Source organism: Aplidium turbinatum, chromosome 6 (assembly GCF_918807975.1).
Source record: "Aplidium turbinatum chromosome 6, kaAplTurb1.1, whole genome shotgun sequence".
Classification (NCBI taxonomy): domain Eukaryota; kingdom Metazoa; phylum Chordata; class Ascidiacea; order Aplousobranchia; family Polyclinidae; genus Aplidium; species Aplidium turbinatum.
In genome coordinates, this window is record NC_137477.1 from 24,866,046 (window position 1) to 24,886,457 (window position 20,412).

Genomic DNA, 20,412 nt, shown 5'->3' on the forward strand with positions numbered 1-20,412 from the left:
GTAACCTTTCTGTCACCGCGGTTAGGAATAATGTCAAAACACTTTTGTCAAATGACAGAATTTGTCAATCAACGCTGTAAAAGTTAGCTTATTTTTATTATAAGTTGTTTACCATCAGATATTGCTATTTATAAACCGCTTCAAGTGTTCGCAGTTGTCTAATATGGTCGCATTTAGGATCATTACCGTCAATTCATTCTTAATTATTTTTTTTATTATTGCTGACATAGGCAGCAATACTGTTTAAAATGATCTTTTTTTTTGTAAAACAAATTGTATCGAAGCTAAAGCAATGAATTTTGCGTTAAAACGAAACGTGCGGCACCTTTGTTGAATTTTTATCTTTATTCTTGCGCAGGTGTAAGCATAAAATAACATAAAAAGTATCACAAAATAGCACACGAATTGAAAAGTTCGTTACAGATATCAGGAGCGGCTACCGCAGGTTTTTGTTGCTTCATCACATTAGTAGCGCTTGTGAATGCAAAGTTTACAAATGATGGCACCACTCTTCCAGGCGATATCTCCTCCTAAATTTTCAAGTTTGGTAAATTGATTCCATGTGACTGTTGAACTCACCGCGTTTCGTTAAATGCTATAATATTGCATAATTATCACACTGATTAATTTTCTATCTCAAGCCAAAGCCAGAGTAGTTCAGTTCTGAAGCTACTTCATTCACTCGCAAGCTCTACTTTCGCCAACCAGCATCATACGATATTGACGAAGCAAAGTCAAACGAATTTAGTGGGCTAATCGTATAGCGCACTCCAGTGGTTACATAAATTCAAAAATGTTGATGCTTTTCAAATCACGTAAGATAATGCATTAAGCTCTTTCAAAATCTTGAGTGACTTATTGATGCAGTGTCTAACTTGTAGTAATGAGGCATTGATTAAAGAAAGCGAAAAATTGTGGATGCATTAGATGTCTTCTCAACCAAAAGTAATATTATATTTTAAATTTACAAGTCCATGTGTTAAGAATAGCATTTTTTCCAACCGGTTTTCTAAAGAAATAATTCAGCAAAACTCTTCTAAAAGAGTAAAGTAATCCAATCGAATGATTTTGACGATGTTTGAATACTTTGCTAATGATTTAAATCAATTTCCAGACAACAGGATTTTTCTTGCGTTAATATGATGTCATTAAGTATTGCATCATTGTAAAGGTGATAGTAATTTTTAGCAAGGCTGAGATAATGGGTCTTATCAAAACACCAGTGAATGGTCCAAATAGTCTTAAAGTGTGGGTGTCACGCAATTACAGCAAGTGACAAAACAAGTGTAACCCTTGATTTATAACAAGTCATATCATTTACGATGATTAAACGAAGATAAACATCTCATAAACGAAAATAAATGATCTTTCTCCCGTCTGAACGTGGCTACGGCTAAAATTCATAAAGTTTTTGTGTCAAATTACGGGAAACCGACATTGCAGGACGAAAAACTACAAAAAAGGATCGGCAAAACGTGTCAAAGAAACAATCAACCCAAACTACAACTTGCCACCAGCAGTGAAGTATGCTTATAATGTAAATAAACAGTTCTTATCTAATCGAGTAGGAAATTACATTTTGTCCGTAACGACTGAGCATGTGCCAGACGACTTGAACAAAGTCTTCACCATTTTGCTCATAGTTTAAGGTCAACAAAGGGCAACAGTATGCTAGTCACCGAGTTATAAAAACAGTTTACTTTAAGCAATTAAAAAAATGCTTTCGCATACTTTGCAAATTATTTTAGAAATATTAAGTATGAAAAAAAAAAAACATCAAAGTTAGCAGATTTGTGAGTAAATGTTTTAAGCCAAAATTAAGGTGAAAATTAAAGTTGTAGTTAGCACTTCAGCACGCGCCACATCCCTGTTTTCAATCTAGTATTTTTTCCTGGTCAGGCTGTATTTTGAAAGCATTTTTCTGATCATAAGGAGAAAATTAAGCAATCAAAAGTGAGCTTATTAACACAAAATTCAAATATATTTTAGAATAAATTTATCAGTTTTGTTGGGACAAAACTTTTTACTTGCTTACTAATAACTCGCTAATGCACGGCTTGTTTAGTGACCTATATTTTGGGAAGCAATCTCCAAAAATGTCGAAAGCAAGAAAAAGTTTACTGAATTATTGCTTTTACGTTGTTTTAACGTCTGCAGCCTTAACACATCATACTGCGTACATTTGGCTACGTACAAATGTAGTCATTGCCTCGGTATTATGTAATATCCAATCCACAGTAGGCTTGTGAGGAACAATGTGCTTTATTGAGTAGGCTACTGTAACACGTTTTGATAAAAGCAATAGCCTACGATACACCACTTTGCGGTCTACGTATGTTCCTTTCGGTTTCCAATGCTTCCGCTCAATAGATTTATCAGCAAACGCAGAAAGGTAGCTGCCAATATGGTTCTCATAGTCATAGTGGCATTTGAAGCTTAATATGGAGTAGGTGGATAGGATCCTTTGCCAGACTTCCAGAAAATAGCGACTTCTTTTCAACGAAACTCAGGAAGCTTGGCAATGATGGTGTCAACCTATTTCTGGACTCAGGGCTGCGGGGCCGGAGTTCGGAAGCACGGAGTCAAGCGTTATTAATGGAGCTGTAGCCGAAGCCTATAACTCCACTTGCTGTGAATTCGGAACTGAAACCACAAAAATGTAACAGCTCCGGCTCAATTTCGCCTCAGAAATTCATGGGTTAGTGCCTCGTCTCCCCATTCGATTTAACAAAACCATGAGAGGCAACCGGCGATGACACATTTTGAAGCATTTTTTGCTTTAGATCTGTTACTTTAGTTTGACTTACTGATCAACTACTTCGACAAATTTCAGGAGTCACGTCTGACAGCACACAAACTCAACACACGCAATCAACGGTGTATCCAGGAGGGGACATCCCCCCTCCTAAAACACAGAAAAGTAACTTTATTTATTGCGTATTGGCAAGGCCGGATTAATGCAGACCAGCACATCATTGTTTTTTGTTGAAGTTGCCGCCCTAAAGCTACTTGCTGGATCCGCCCTGCACGCAATCATGACAGCAGCCGCAAGCCGAAGTGAAAAACAACACTCTGTCTTCACAAGCTCAGTGGCCAACTGGTTATCGTCTTCGTCTCCAGTGCTGGTAGTTCTGAGATCGATTCCAGGTCGTGTCAAACCGAAGACTTTGTAGCCTACTGATTGTATACTTTCTTGCATAACGCAGTGAGGACAACTCAAATAATAAAGTAAGGACACCCAAAAATATGATACAAAAAATTAAACATGCACCCTGTCGCTAAAAGGTCTTAGCAGTTGTAAAGCGACAATAAATAAAAACATAACAATATTATTATTGTTACTCGTCATTTGCTCATATCAGGGAACTGTGTTCCGAAAAACGAGAAATTACTATTTGTCTATTACCACAGCCAACTCGCAGCAATAGACTTAAAGAGAACGTTCAATCTACGCTGGTGCCTTCATTAACAATCATAATGCTAAAAGCGAAACTCCATTTATTACATTTAATTGAATGTTATCACATCCATTGGTAGCCACTTTAACAAGTCGAAATTCTGCCACTGCGAATGACTGCAATGCAACAGCCAACCAATCAGAACATGTTATAAGAGGCTACCGTCCAATTGTGGCCCTTCTAGCACTCATCCAGAGAGTTAATGCTTGTTTTGAACTTTATTTGATAATTGCAGAAGAAAAAGAGCAATAGCAGTGGTGGGAATCGAACCCGCGTCAATGAAACGACTACTTTCTAGCCCTAACCTTAACCCCTAAGCCAACCAGCTTTACCTTCACGATCAATAGCAAGGGTTGCCCGCGGTTGGATGTTAAGGTTGCAAATTGCGAGGGTTCATTTTTTAGTACATCGTCTTCTGGTGACTTGAGCATTTAGGTAGTTTATGCACACCTTTTCGAATAAAATGATTTTAGCAAGTCCATGCTTGACGTTTCTAGACAAGAAACCTAGTCTACTTAACTGCTGCTTGCTTGAAGATTAGGAACGGTCACTTTACAGTTTTCCGTTGCTGTCAATCCAAGCAAATTTTTATTTGCATTAATGTGCTAGTGTAACTGATATTTTTTGCAATTATGTTGTGCTTTGTTTTATTGTCGTATTCTTCTTTGCAGCAACAACTGTAGGCTATGCTTACCACATAGTGTACAACTGTACATGTTGGAAATTAAAACAATTAAGTTTGGTTGGCGTTCGGTTGAAGACTCAGTCATGGGTGACGTAGCCTTTCACAGGCGGTTTAGTAGTGCATCGCTGCATTCAAACCCGGGCAGTGAATTAAGGAGTTGGTCCAAACTGGTGGCTTGTCATTTATGTGAGGACTATTGAGATGTTGTACAAACTTATATGGGCTATGTAAGCAGTGGTTACAAGCTCAACCCAGTGTAGCATTATTGGAGTTCCTTTCAGGCAAGTTAGATGCCACCAAAATGGGTAGGCTATTAGAGTTGAGTCAATCGCACCATAATTTGGGTGATAATTGAGATTAATGTAGCCTAGTCCGTGCGGAGATACGTTACTGTAGCCCAGTGGTTCTCAAACTTTTTTTTGTTGCGACGCCTCTGGAAAAGTTTTCTGGACTTGCGACGCACCAGCAAATAAAAGTTAATGAGGAAACTTATTATTAAAGTTTTGTTTGTTGATACAACAACAAAAAGCAATGCATATTATTTAATGTGACGTGTGGGCTTGTTTGTTTTTACAAAGTTCATTAAATCTTGGGAGAATTTTTGAAATTGCCACCCGCATTTTTCTTTCAGAGTGTATTGGTGATTGAAATTTGCTTTTTATCACCGCCAAGGCAGAAATTCCTGCTTCACATAAATATGACGTGACATATGGGATAATAATTCATAGTGCTTTCTTCACCAAAGCTGGATAATCGCCATTCATTGAAATCCAGAAATTTGCCGGATTTCCTGAATTAAACATCCTTTTCAGGGAATTGTCACAAGAAATGTCAATGTAGGCTTCTTTTTCTTGTGCAGTAAAAGACAGTGGAGTAGGTTGGACGAAAGGATCACGAATCCATTCATAGTTTGATAAATTTTTCGGGAAGTATTTTGCAAATTTCGACTCGAGCTTGGACAAATGTTGCCCAAATATGCTTCACAAATTTGAAGGCAGCGTCATACTTTTCTTTTCAAGCAAATTGGACAAGAAAGTGAAGTATCGAGAGCTTCCAGACAGGTTTGCTATATCTTCCTTCCACAATAGCAGCTTTTTAACGAATGCTGCAATTTTATCTGAAATGTCATTTTTATTCGGCCCTTGCATAGAAATGTTCAGTTTGGCGAAGATATCACACAAGTAAAGTAAGCCAATTTCAATAAGAAATTGTTCTGAGCTAAACAATCTGCAAGTGGATTATTTTCTTGCTGCAAAAAAGCCTGAAGTTCATCCACCAATTCGTAGAAGCGTTCAAAGAATTTTCCAAGCGAAAGCCACTTGGATGAAAATTAAAAGAGCAAACTCCGATGCGCTGCATTGATTTCTCCACAAAGTTTTTTGAAAACTCTTGACTTCAGTGGGCGTGTTTTAATGAAGTTAACAACTTTGATGACAACTGAAACTGCTAATCAAAGGATTAACCTCATTTTTATAAGATAAACTGAATTCAGCTACGAAATGAAACTCTTCTGCGACGCCCTTGGAAAATTGAAACGACGCACCAGGGCGTCGCGACGCACAGTTTGAGAACTACTGCTGTAGCCGATTGGTTAAAGTCATGGTTGACTTTGTTATGTGCAAGAATGTTATATTTGCGCATCAATATACGAAAATCATCAAGTGCGCAATCCAGTTAACAATGATGCTAATCCTTGGTAAGTCTTTAAGCTGTTCCAGTAAAACATTTTGCAGCCCGTCCACTAAAAATAGCTACGAGCCGTCACTGGAGATCGTCAAAAGTTGGATACTCCAATGCGCTCACCACAGTGGTTGTGGACGATGTGTGAGAAACCTTTTCAATGTTGAGCAAGACATGTGGACTATGGAGGAAACGACAAAGGCTTGTCTTCATAGGTCATTTACGTTTTGTCTCCCAGTTGTGGAAATCAAAAGCTGCCGTTGCAGTTTTGCATCCACTGAGCTCCAGTTTCCATTGATAAGGAAGTTAAGACACGGTGATCAGAAAAGACACGGTGATAATTTCTTGTCTAAGTGTTCAATTTAATTTCTCTACTTAAGCCTATCCGGCATTCTGGTCAAGGTACAAATCCGGGTTTCCCGATTATCAATTTACAGACATAGTACATACGGTACGGTAGCCATTTTTCTCTTTGTTGCAGATTTATTTTACCTGTGGCACCTCCTTTTTTGTCACCGTGTATTGCACCATCGACATGAAATCGATAGTTATAGCATATTGAAATACATATTTTATTACTGGATTCTAAAACGTTTTTTAAAAAGCACAAAAACACCGTGCCATGAAACTCGTGTTGAGAGAATTGAGTTGCATTCTATGCAACTCAATGCGTTTTACATTGACTATTTCAAGACTTCAAAAACCACTCCAGTGAGGTGATTCTTTAATCGCACGACATGGCAAAGAGCTTGTATTGGGTCACATAACGCTCATTTAAAATGACTGACAGTAAGCAATAACAACAAGAGTCAATGTACCGGTGACGCAAAGAAGAAGCAATCGAAAACGGGTATGACAGGCCAGAGTACGTTGCTTTACGGTCACAATGACATCTATTCAATGTCAATCACATAAGTCTGCAAGTGAAGAACCAAATAACTAAGCATCATATACAACACTATTGCTCTCATTAAAAAGGTAAATACGAATTGGCGGTGATCACAAATCATATAACAACAAGATTGCATGTGTGAAGGTGACTGTGCCCATTTTATACATGAATCTTATTCTAATCTCGAGCACATCTTAACGTTATTATTGCGCGTGCCGTGCCTGATTCTAGACCTCGTTTTTGTAATTATATTGTTGTCGCTGTGATGGTCAAAAAAAAAGTGTTCCACCATAGAGAAGCAACATAGCATCAAGTCAATTGAGCTATCAGCATGTCTGTGCAATGCACACAGCCTTCTGGTGTTTGTACACAATGTACAGTTAAGATTACAAAATGCAGGCCTGCCAGGTTATTAAATGTTAAAACACATAATTTTCAAAATCAAAGCATTCATACTGATGCTACGTCTCCAATTCTACGTGATACAAGGACGGTAGAAAATAGTTTACAGGATGAGTCAAAATATTGTATTTTGAAGCTAAAATAACGAAACAGGCATTTCATGAGTTCTTTAAAACTGTGAAAGCTCGTTGCTTTGCGCCCAACCCAAATGTCGCTAATCTACTTTGAATACAAAAAGACTTTTGCATTTGTCCCATTAACGATCGTGCTGAGAAAAATTAACTCACGATACAACATTGCGCTGAATAACATTAGACGACGTTTAACACACAAAAATTGAGGTTCTAAGTAAAATAACCTAATCACTGACAATGTTCCTCAATGTGCAACGTACATATAATGCAGTTTAAACTGTAACAGCACACAAAATCTCACCACTTTTTAGGTGACCACGGGAGATTTGGTCATTGGTGACAAGAACAAGCGCTAGTTTTGAATTTTAAGTCAAGAACTCTTGAAGAAGGTGGTTTCATACGGTCTCATAACTTTTTCGAACATCTCCGCTTTGAAATTCAGGTTCAAACGCTATCTTCGTTTTCCAATCGATTGCAAGAGGTCGGAAGACACCAAAGCATGAACATTGGAAAAAATCAGCCAGGTTATTGAAGATTCCGCGGCTGAAATTGTCAATCGAACGTGGTTACCACCGGAGTCAGAATGTCATTCATTGTTAAAACAATCATCCTACAGTCACCATAACGAGAAAATAACGTTTTTGTCCCGAAAAACATTTCATGATAGAGATCATCAAATATTAATGACGTTTGAACACTTGGTTATGAAACGCATTTCTGACTTCACATTCACGAAGAGAATTACTACAAAATGCTGGTATAATAATTCAACCTGATTTGAAGACGCAACGTTTCAGCTTGAAAAATTTGGTAAAGTTGAAACTACTGTATTTCAAACACTCGCAAGCTTTCAGCACATGTAATATGAAGTTATGAACACATGTTCTGTATGTTGTTTTTATGCAAAAAGGTGTCATTTACATTTATTTAACGTCTGAAAACGTTGCATCAATGTGAACAACGACAAAATAGCTTACAGGAAATAACAACGGAAAAATAAAGATAGATTTGCTGCTATCGGGATTTTGGCGAGACGATTATATTTCCACGCCAGCAACAACTCACTTAAATGGACTGTGTTCCAAACTTCCATGATGTGATGTCACAAAATGGCGATATCTCGTCAGGTTGAGGCGTTCGTTAGTTGTGACTCCAAGCCAAGCAATCTGGAAAAAGAATTAAAACAAATTCCTCGTCAATGCACATTTCCTGCACTGGAGCACTTGCTTGATACGATGAACAGGTTGCCATTGTGGCCGTGTTGCACAAGGGATTCAATCGCCTTCACTGCACAAGTTGGTTGTGTGATAAAGAAAAGACATCTTGTCTTCGTCCGATGAAGTTATTTTTACAAAATAAAGATTATGTCAGAATATTGTAGCGAAAACAAATCAATTGTACGTAGCTGTGCCGAAACTGTTGTTACGTCAAGACGGGGTCCACGTCTTTTAGGCGCAGACAGTTAGGCCTTAGGCGCCGGTCAAATAGGCGCGCACACTGTGGCGTCTGGATATTTAGGTGCGGAGCACTGTGGCACCTGGTCATTTAGGTGCTATTCCTAGTAAAGTCTGCAGATTGTATCAGCTTGGCAGGTAGGGCAATGCTTTTCACACAAAATGTTGTATTCACTCATATGTTCGTTGTGTTTTTTAGGTAAGTTATTTTATTAATATTTGCAGTGTTTAATTGTGCATTTTCCGTATTTATTAATTCTTTAATAAAAATCTTCATCCTTACACATCGTGTACCTTTTCAAACGAAAGAGCTTGCTAAGTGGGTTCTTTGCTGTACTTGTATAAATGTATAGTCACTAGTCAGGCACTGCACACCAAAATTTAACCACCCGCTTGAAAATAGGCTACGGTATGTTTTTTACTGATGTTTAATGTAGTTATTGTTTGACTTAACTAAAAGTGAACTCAGAAATGTTCGGAAACTTGAATAATTTATTGATAAAGCTTTCGCCGACGCAAACCTGGACTAAATAAATGCTAAACACGTGCAATAAAACAACAATATATTTTTCTGTTCAATAATGTATAACATTGTGTGAAAAGCATTGCCCTACCTGCCAAGCTGATACAATCTGCAGACTTTACTAGGCATAGCACCTAAATGACAGGGCGACTAGGTGCTCTGCACCTAAATATCCTGACGCCACAGTGTGCGCGCCTATGTGACTGGCGCCCAACTGTCTGCGCCTAAAAGACCTGCTCCCCAAGACGGCTTGGAGCTTAACACATTAACAGAGCGGTGATGCTATACTAGATAGAAAAACATTTTTTTGCAAAGGACGAAAACAAATTAATTCCATTTTCAAACACACCTGATACAGTTGACAAGTGAGAAGGATGAAGACCCACGAGAGATGGAAAAGGCAATTGATGAAGATCCAAACAACCCACGGTGATTGTTGGAGGATGTGCCAACCGTGCTGTAAGGGAGTTGTGTCTTCTCGAGAAGGATGAATTGTAGACCAAACTGAAAAATACACAAAAAGACTATAACCAGCGATTATGTAAATTCCTACATAAACACAGATAATTCTGTTCTCCTAAGACTTATTCGTTGCTTTATCTGCCATTCTCTACTTTCAGCCACTGTAACAAGAAGATTCAAAGCAGCTACGTCTGCAGATGACAATCGACTGATGTGAAATGGATGTTGAGAATGTATTTCCATGCAATACGTTGCAAAAAGTCACAGCTGTAGCCTGTAGTTTTGATCAGGATGCTGGCAGCTTGCAACCACTAAAGTTACGTTTTAATGTGATTATAAATGATAAAAGAATCTGCAGCAAACTTACACATGAACGCTCCATACACATTCCAGGATAGAATTCCGAGAAGGAAACACAGATAAGCTATGAAGTAGTGATGGTTACCCATTCCAACTGCATTGCAAATCCATGGACAGTAATGGTCGAATTTTGCCACACACTTGTTCGTCATTGCACAATGCTTTGATCTCAACGGTTTTACAATCTGCGTTCAACGTTTTTAGACGTTAAAAAGACACAAATCGACACGAATCTCCAAAGTAAACTCGCGTGACCAGTGAAGGGCAATTAGAGCGATCACCCCTTTAAAACACACGTAGGCTAAATTTATAGGCCATGAAATAGCAAAGACTAAAGTATAATTATCATCAAAACAGTCATCTGGACAATGGACATGCACAACCGACAACCGTACATCAGCCATGCTGTCGCCCATTGTTTCATCACAGTAAGATCCTAATGTAACTTTATGTCTCTTACAGGGGCAACAACGTTTTACTATTCAGTTTAATGTGTCACTGGACGTAAATAATAGCTTAGTTCTACAGTAGGGTGCATCATCTCCCCCTTATTTTGGAAATTGAATTTGTTCCATTGATAAATGGTGTCCATTTAAGGTAAAATGACACCAAAAAAATTTTGGTGGTCAGGGGACCCTCCCTACCACCACCTCCTGACCCCCCTAAATCGGCTTTTCAAAAATCGCCATAACTCAAAAACCAAACAAGATAGACATATGTTGTTTGGTACCAAATTTGTTGTAACTACTTGATTTAATTCAAATCTGCAGAAAAAAACTACATTTTAAAAGTCTCACCCATTAGTTTCTTAGGAGGCTACCAGCACAGATGTGTAAATAATTGTAGTGTACAAGAAAACTCACATGCAACAAGCAGTTGATAACTCGTGCTATTTACTTTGAGGTTTGTGCGAATTTACAGCAGACACAGTGACCATAATTACTGACATAATTTCTCCATAATGCAATTTCCATTGATGTGATTAGCTAAGTGATAGGGCAGTGATATCATTTCAGTCCTCCCACATTTCAGTTGGACTTATTTCTTCACTTTGTATTTTGTTCTCCCAGCAGTAAGCCATGTTGTTAACATAAAGTTAAATTCCAGTCAGTTAGATTTTCATGTTAATCAGTGATGTTTAGGTATAATACCAGTACTAGTTATTTAGAAAGTATTATAACAATACAGTATAGTATTACGTTTTTTCATTAACAGAACTAGTTGCTATAAAGTATCTTATTACCTAATTGCTATAAAGTATCCTATTTCTAGTGATTAGTTCAGTACAGACTTGAGTGTTTGCTTAGTTAAGCTGTGCATCATGGCTTCTATGAGAGCATCAGCTGTTGATATGAATGCACTCGGTGGGACTATTGGGAGCTCTTTATAGTCTTCTCTAGGAATGTCATTGTTATCTTTTTTTTGTAAGCAGCTGAGTAGCAAGATCTGTGGCATCTTTTTTTAATACATTTAGAAAATTTATTCAGTCAGGTGAAATGCAGTCAGGTTCATTTAAGCAAGGAGGAAGGCACAAACTGTTCTTGAGACACATGACTAATTGACTAAAGTAAGTTCGAAAATTTTTAAGCATTGTAATTTCTGGAGACCTGGAGGTTTTGATTCACAATACGTCAAACACACTGCCAACAATCAGCTCTCCAATGTGCTTTCTGCAGGCACACCATAGCAGTGGCTTGTCTAATCTGTTTTGCAGCTCCACACAGCCTCCTGACCACAGACCAGTGTTTGTAGATGTGGTATCGAAAACCATACTTACAGCCCCATCTAAAGAACAGTTCCGGTCACTTAGTAAGTCAAAAGTGAAGTCCCCAACAATACTCCCAACTGACTGCTCATCGTCGGGGCTAAACGTTGGCACACCAAGCCGTTTGGTCTCAAGATCTGTTGATATCAAAACTGGCATTATTTCATCCTTCTTATACTTGTCTTGAAATTGTGGAAGCAGCTTGGAATCCCAATGTATGTTATACAACAACAGTGGTGTCCAGTCTTCTTTGATGATTTCCGACATGCTATAATTCTTTTGTATCTATCACATGCCGTGTATGACAATGCAAATTTTGATAACAACTGTGAATCAGTGAGCTCTTCTGTTCCTGCGTATGTGCATTCCATTTATGAAGCTTTGTAGAAAAGCTGATCCAGCTGCTGGTGAAATCCCGCATCTCGCCATAACTTCAACAACTGAATTTTTTGCCAGGATATTATAAGGCACATCCAGAAGTGCACCAGTTTTCAATGTTCTCCTGTGTGCATCTGATTCTGTGCTACAGCTTTGCACATTATCATCCCCTGATGTTGCACTGTCAGACGTTTATGATGACCAGGAAAAAATGTCTGAAGGCACCTTTTCAAACTGACTTCTCAGTGCATTAACTGCAGCATTCCTTCTTTGATTTAGTTAGTCTTTTTGTGCTGTTTTCGCTTACTTTTTACAAAATTTGATCGGTCATAACTTCCAGTAGTTGCTGACCGATCCCCAAACATCGAAATCAAGAAATTTCTATCAGCATCAAATGGAAATGGCTTGGTTAATGCACCAGCTGTTGTAATAATGAAAGTTTTGTTGAAAAAGTGTTCATGCTGTTTCAAATGGCTTGTAAATTTTACGGTTTTTCAGACTGCTGATTTGGGTTTCTTGTTAAGATATCCTTTTTTACATAATAACGAATTATTTTTTTCTTTGCGGATATGTCTGTTATGAGTTTGTCTGACAAGTTTGCTTTGGCATAGAATACTTTAGCTTGCTTCAGTACACCTTATGCACATGTCCCATTGATTTAAACCTTCAATTGTTGGTGATACCTCATACAGCGAATGACTTGTTTATTGTTGGAAGCTTAGCTCCTTTCAAAACTTTGTCATCAAATCCAATCGTCCCACCGAGTGCATTCATATCAACAGCCGATGCTCTCGTAGAAGCCATGATGCACAGCTTAACTAAGCAAACACTCAAGCCTGTACTGAACTAATCACTAGAAATAGGATACTTTATAGCAATTAGGTAATAAGATACTTTATAGCAACTAGTTCTGTTAATGAAAAAACGTAATACTATACTGTATTGTTATAATACTTTCTAAATAACTAGTACTGGTATTATACCTAAACATCACTGATTAACATGAAAATCTAACTGACTGGAATTTAACTTTATGTTAACAACATGGCTTACTGCTGGGAGAACAAAATACAAAGTGAAGAAATAAGTCCAACTGAAATGTGGGAGGACTGAAATGATATCACTGCCCTATCACTTAGCTAATCACATCAATGGAAATTGCATTATGGAGAAATTATGTCAGTAATTATGGTCACTGTGTCTGCTGTAAATTAGCACAAACCTCAAAGTAAATAGCACGAGTTATCAACTGCTTGTTGCATGTGAGTTTTCTTGTACACTACAATTATTTACACATCTGTGCTGGTAGCCTCCTAAGAAACTAATGGGTGAGACTTTTAAAATGTAGTTTTTTTCTGCAGATTTGAATTAAATCAAGTAGTTACAACAAATTTGGTACCAAACAACATATGTCTATCTTGTTTGGTTTTTGAGTTATGGCGATTTTTGAAAAGCCGATTTAGGGGGGTCAGGAGGTGGTGGTAGGGAGGGTCCCCTGACCACCAAAATTTTTTTGGTGTCATTTTACCTTAAATGGACACCATTTATCAATGGAACAAATTCAATTTCCAAAATAAGGGGGAGATGATGCACCCTATTCTACAGTACTGTAAATATTACTAGAATTGTTCCGCTTACGAAACAACCGGGATCCGCTGCTGCTGAAGACACGCATTAAAAAATTGTAAACTAAAAAAATGGTGTGCCTGAAATATACAATAACAATTTATCATTATGCCATATATACTATAGGCTACCTTGTGTCAACGGTAGTGAATGCATTGAGGGTCAAGAAAAAGTAGCAACAAATTTGAAACTTACCAAGCAAGTACTGCAAAAGCTCTCTGTTTTGAACCCATTTGTTTCGGCGAGTTGAATGATCGTCTGCAAGTATTCGAGAGGATCAAGTATTCTGTTCAAACACTTTTTAGAGCATTTTTTAAAAAGATGAACAGTAATGTTGTGTTTTCCGTATCTTAGCAGAGCTTATAGAGCAGATGCATGACGTCAATAACATGCAAAAATGTTGTTTTGCTGCATTCGTTGCCAGGATGTGATCTAACAAAGGTTTATAGTTATTATAACTTGTGATGTTCACTTGAGTTGTGATCTAGTACGTCATAGCCCAGACAGCAAATTAGTCATTTTTACATTGATTCAATAAAACAATAAAAACACGACTGATTCGTTGTTTGAGAAGATCATATCCTGGTAGAAGTTGATCGTACATAGATAGATCACACACTGTACTTCAGCAAATATTCAACACGTTCCACTTTAGATTCAAACGAAACATTAATTTTGTTTTGGTACTCGTTCTTCTATTTACAAAGTAGTTTTAAAATAAATTCAGAAGCTTGAAGCATCACACATATTTTGCTTATGATTTTCTTACCCGTTTTCTCACTTCCTCAGGAGAAGCTATCACACCCGGGTCTGCTTTGAGGGATTTATAAAAGAAATACCACATCCCTGGAGTGAATGTCACGAAAAAAAGTTTGGCAAGAGGAGAATAGACGACGGGCAAAAAATAAATAAAAGATGTAACGTAAACCCAAAATTTGGTCGCCAACGACACTGCGAGAGGTAGAATCAGAGACACTTCGTTGGCTGTGATAAGCACGCTGAAATAGAAATGGATTAAAAATTACGGAGATTCAACATCACCTCAGCCGAGTCTGTCATCCAGATGTAACATAAAAATCGAATGTTTTTATGGAGTTAAAAAAGAATTATTAACAAGATTAAAAAAAAATTAAAAAATAAGTTTAATAATGCGGCGGTATTTCTGTCGCAATCTCCGCTGTGATTATTGACAAAGAACATCTTGAAATTTCTGCTTGAAAAAAATTTTTTTTACAACAAAATACATATGCTAAGGTATAAATCAAATATAGTTATTACTATCTGAAGCCTTTACAAATTGTTTCACCTAACGGATCATCAGAAGGTCTTATTCAAATAGAATCAAATAGTTTAGAAAATATTCAAATAGAATTCAAATAGATTCTATTTGAATAAGACCTTCTGATGATCCGTTAGGTGAAACAATTTGTAAAGGCTTCAGATAGTAATAACTATATTTGATTTAATTCGCTCTGCTTTGTCTTTTTGCTTGGCATTGAGCACTTTTTGTAGTATTAATAGTTTTCATTGCTTTATGCTAAGGTATAAAAACGTACTCTTCAAACAATACGTAGGCGGTAGGCCTATGCAATTTTATACATACGTTGAGAGGCAATAAATAGAGAGATACGATAAGACCATGAGAAGAGCTTTTAAAAGCCAAGATGGCGTGTGCAATTCGAGAATAAAGCCCACACAGAACATTGCAATGAACGTTATTGCAAATGTGGACCGCTGGCGGAACTGAAACAAGAAGATAACATCGTCATGAAGTGGCCTTTTATCAAGCAGAAGTTGCTCTTTTCACGTCATTTCAATGTCGTTAAACGTTGAAAAAATGTAAGCGACGTTGAAATGATGTGAAAAGGACAACTTTTGCTTGCCGGGCTGATGTTGAGAGCACTTTTTTAATGTTCGGTTTGACGTCCACCATGAACATACGGTTTTGCCTGGGCGTGACGTTGAACGATACGCTTTAAGGTCGCTTGAATACGACAAAAAATGAATAAACAAAAAATCAGATTGTCTGCGGATACATGGCTTTTGATACAGCTAGGTTAGATATGGTGCTAATGCTTGTCGAGCAATGCTCTGCTAAATCGCTTTAACGTGTGAACCTGTCAGAACTAAATTAACTTCACACTCAATTGTAATGCGAGTATAAAATAAATTGAACTTAACAGGCATCGCAAAATAAAATTTTAGTATCATATCTTCTACAGTCTACACTGTTCTCATATTTGGCATCATTGGAAAGATAGAGATTGAAAAAAAACACACCATATCAGGAGAAACTCTTGTTCAATAACTTTACTGGACAACGAAACAACTCACACTGAACAAATACTGTTTTTGCTGGTGAGACTACTACGTACTACAACCTATTTTAAATCGCAATAATCGTTTACAGGCAGAAATTCCTTAACCCTACGGCCATACCAGCTCCCCTGAAATGGTGGTGCACCGTGTATGGTGTTAGTGCAAAGCTGTTTAATATGAATCACTGCTAACCGTTGTGCTGGACAGAGTTCGCTTTATAAAACTGTTGTTGTTAATATCGAGACCCTTTTCTTTCCTCATTTGCTGCAACTTGGCAAAAATCCAAACATTTTTCTTCTTTTTAGCAATGTCTAGTGGAGTTTCACCCTGCAAGAATAAATTTTATTTTATTTTTAGAACTTAAAATGTAGAAAGGTTTCATTATTGCATTACTGTGAATTTTCGGTTTTAAAACTGAGTCTTCTAACATTGCACATGAACAAGAAAAAGTTTGATGACGAACAAGAAAGCGATTGAAAGACGCAACTTTTGCGTGGGTCCTGTAGAAATCCTGCATCTCACAAACTGTTCAACACAGCGCAACAATTTCAAAAGACAAAAACAAACCATATCGTTCTTGGCTTCAAGGTCTGCACCGGCCTGTATCAAAAGCATAATGACATTTGTGTTTTGCGAAAGACAAGCCCAGTGCAGAGGTGTGTTGTGCTGGACTAAGTCCTTCATATTGACGCTTGCGTACAAGGATAGCAATGTGCGGGAAGGGTCCACTCTGCAAAACAACAAAAGTAAGTTAATTACTATCTTGTCAAGACAGAACTCTCAAGGCAAGTTTGACATTTAAATTAGATACAACACATTGTGTGACTTAAGAAATTTTAAACGTCTTAACAAATTCTTTTTAAGAAGATTGTACGCTACTTAGGTGTAACTAGGAGCAAGTGAGCATCACAACAATTTAGAAAAACTGATACCAAGTTTAGCCTAACATCGTAAAAATAATGTCAATTCGTTTTATTGTTATGTATTTTTTATATATTTTTTTAATCTCCTGATGACGTTGAGGTGAAAACGACAATTGAGTTTTCAGAAAAATTTTAGGCATATTACATAATTTATGTCATATTGCAGTTAAAAAACTGAAATCCAGTTAAAGAAACCTGAGCAACCCACCCATGTACTCTCCAAGCAGCCCACATGAGGGGGGTCTTCCCGTTTGCGTCATACAGATCTGGATCCACACCTTTTGCAATGAGATAAGCAACAATTCCAGTGTGGCCACATTGCACTGCAACATGGATAGCAGCACATCCCTCGACATCTCTGACACCAGGATCAGCACTGCAGTTGAATTGCAATTGTGAAAGTTATTGCAGATAATGTTTCAAATATTTTTAAAGATCAAAAACATATTTTCTAATATAATACAATAGTACATTGGTTGCCAACTATTTTGAGCCGATTAAATTACATGTGCTGGAAAAGTAGATTCTGTTGAACCTCTAAACCCGGGTTGTTTTCTCTAGGCAAGGGAATGATACCTGTTGTAATCTTTTTCAGATAGACATCAGATTGTATATCAAAGCAAAAAGCTATCCTCTGCTACACATTGCTATGGTACCTTATATATTAATGATACAACAACTACGTACGACTGGAACAATTCACACACTAGAATACTTATCAAGCTAAAAGAACAACAAAAAAGCCCAAATATAATGTATTATAAAAAGTATTAGTATTCATGAAATGATGAAGTCTTCTCACCCATATTGCATTAGCAAAACAACCATGTCATTATGATTCTCTCTTATTGCCCAATGTAGTGGAGTTGCAAGCAAATCCCCTCCTAGGACATCAACCACTGCTCCTAAAGAGATGTAATATCTGAAAAAAGGAAGATTTTGACATATTTTATAAAAAATAAGTAGCAAGTTTGATAGCAACGTTACGGTAGCTTTCATAAAACTGTATTTACCCCATTCCTAATTGGAATTGCTGCATCATAAAAAAAAACAAAAAACATTAGAGTTTTGGATTGACAAAGGATCACACAATTCATCTCGTTGTCACAGTTGTAGTTGTACTACAGTAAGTCTATCACGAGATAACCAATAAACTATGCAATCACAGGTGCCATGATGTTACAGCCTAGATTTGTGATTTCTATGCAAGTATTATATATATGGGATGTGTTGCAAATAAATCTTCGGAAAAAGTGTGTTGTAAGAAATTGGGTTCCACTTCCAACCAATCAAATATTGACTGTCAACCCTCTAGAATATTTCATGTCCACTTTCCTCATTAATATGTTAAGTGATAAAAACCATTTATCATACAAGTAATATTCAGCTATGAAGATAAGTGTGCTCAACAAGAGAGTGAAACAAAAATTACACACATGTTTCAACCATGCAGTTATCCTCACCAGTATTCCACATTACTTCTACCACAGAATTCCTGACTCCCACAAAGTGCTAACAATGTTTAAAAAAATATAACAATCGAACAATAATAAAACCTTGCTATTTCCAGCCGATTGTTGATTGCAGCCCAATGCAAAAGCGTAATATTATCTGCATCTGGTGTTCGTACATCGAACCCAGCCTCAACCACTTCTTTACAGCGTGTCATGTAACCATACTGTGTTGCCTTTGCTATGTCCCAAGTGCTGAATGAAACATAAAAATGAAGTGACTAAATTAGAAAACTATTATACTTTTATAGTTTGACTTGGATCCATGAATTATGACAAATTACTGTGATACCAACTAAATTTAGAACTGTTGAAAGTTTTGCACTAAAACAGTTTATACACAAATTTTGGGCTATTTCCATGCATATTTTTCACTTTTGTATAATAATAATTCCAAAAACATGTTAATATAGCCAAGAAGGTGTCATTCTCACTATTTCTTATGTTTTTATAATATGAATGAACAACACAACAATATTATTAAGAAAACTTATCAAGCAAAACACAAATTGTCATAGTTTGTAGAATACCGTACCGGTAAACTGTATAGGTTTCATTTAGCAAGCATTAGCAAGACAGAAACGAACCTGAAACTCATGCATAAGAATTGAGGACAGTGCTTTTTTAGCACACTTAATACCAAAAGTGGAAAATATTTCATTTGCATTGCTTAATTTAAAGCCTTTAAATTTAAAAAAAATTTGAAAAAGTACTATTACTGAGTATTTTGATGCTCTCTAAAACAGGTACCGGTACCAAGTACAAATTTAGTTTAAATGTCCTCACATTCACTAATGCTGAAACCTTGGGTACAGTTAATTATGTAGGGTGTATTATATAAACAAGAATTAAGTAAAAAAATATAATCAAACCTATAATCTTCTTGAGAAGTCATAATATGCTGTAGGCTCCTTTTTTGACGAATTATAGATTCACAACAGACTGTAGCTGTAACGGTCAAACCACTTACGCTTAATGAGTCTCACAAGCTAAATGTATCAAACATTCTTACTGGTGAGAAGAATTGTTTCTGCAAGCTGATCCCACAATAAATGATTCTGAACACAAAAAGACTTTATCAAAGTAAATTAATTACATATGTTACGGTACTTAAAAATACAGTACACCAATGCAGCTAAGCTTCGCACAGAAGTTCAATGAAATAAATGTAAAAAAATTATGTATATAAAACTAACCCATTCACTCAAGCAAACAGCCCAATCATATTAATAGCCTGCACCATCTCAAGCCTAAATTTACAATGAACTAATGGGCCCAGATCAGGCGCGGATTTATGGGGGGGCCCGGCCTCCCCCAAAATTTTGTGAAAAATTGTATGTTTCCGCATCAAATGGTTTGATATGCTTCTAAACAGCTGATATTAGTCCCTCGGCATTACAATTGATGAAAATGGTTGTTTCAATGTCTATTTTCTAGCATATCGTATATGTCGTAGTATCATTGTTCATATCTGTTTAGCTTTTTCTTTCTTTTTAATTGATTTTCAAATTTTCTGGCCTCCCCCGAAAAAAACTCTTAGATTCGCGCCTGGCCCAGATGTCGGCATACTGGTCTTTTACATTACCGGTATGGTAATGTAAAAAGTAATGGTAATTACCGGTATTTTTTTGTTGCCACACCAGTGTTGCAACAAAAAAACACCTAACTTGAACCTGTTTTCGTCCTGAAAGATTTCTTTCCCTACTATATAATTTTATATTTTTTGCCATTTCTTTGCCGTTCTGTACATGTTTGCGCCAGCAGCAAAAATAAAAATTGATATTTAAGCAATCTCTGGTTTTGCAGTCCCTCTCAGGTCTCAGTTTGATTTCAAATTTTA

General features: G+C 36.9%; 1 protein-coding gene across 1 annotated transcript; it reads right to left on the reverse strand.

The window, feature by feature from the left end:
• Window positions 1-6,551: 6,551 nt before the first annotated feature.
• On the reverse strand, window positions 6,552-19,625 carry LOC145772058 (palmitoyltransferase ZDHHC17-like). The gene is made up of 13 exons (XM_082583868.1): window positions 19,445-19,625; window positions 18,618-18,767; window positions 17,864-17,983; window positions 17,270-17,437; window positions 16,706-16,868; window positions 16,331-16,465; window positions 15,423-15,562; window positions 14,589-14,817; window positions 14,015-14,077; window positions 10,058-10,235; window positions 9,578-9,732; window positions 8,317-8,417; window positions 6,552-7,794 (listed from the first exon to the last, which is right to left on the reverse strand). Exons 1-13 carry the CDS (start codon window positions 19,465-19,467, stop codon window positions 7,647-7,649), a joined length of 1,773 nt encoding a protein of 590 aa, XP_082439994.1. The 5' UTR covers window positions 19,468-19,625; the 3' UTR covers window positions 6,552-7,646.
• Window positions 19,626-20,412: the final 787 nt, after the last annotated feature.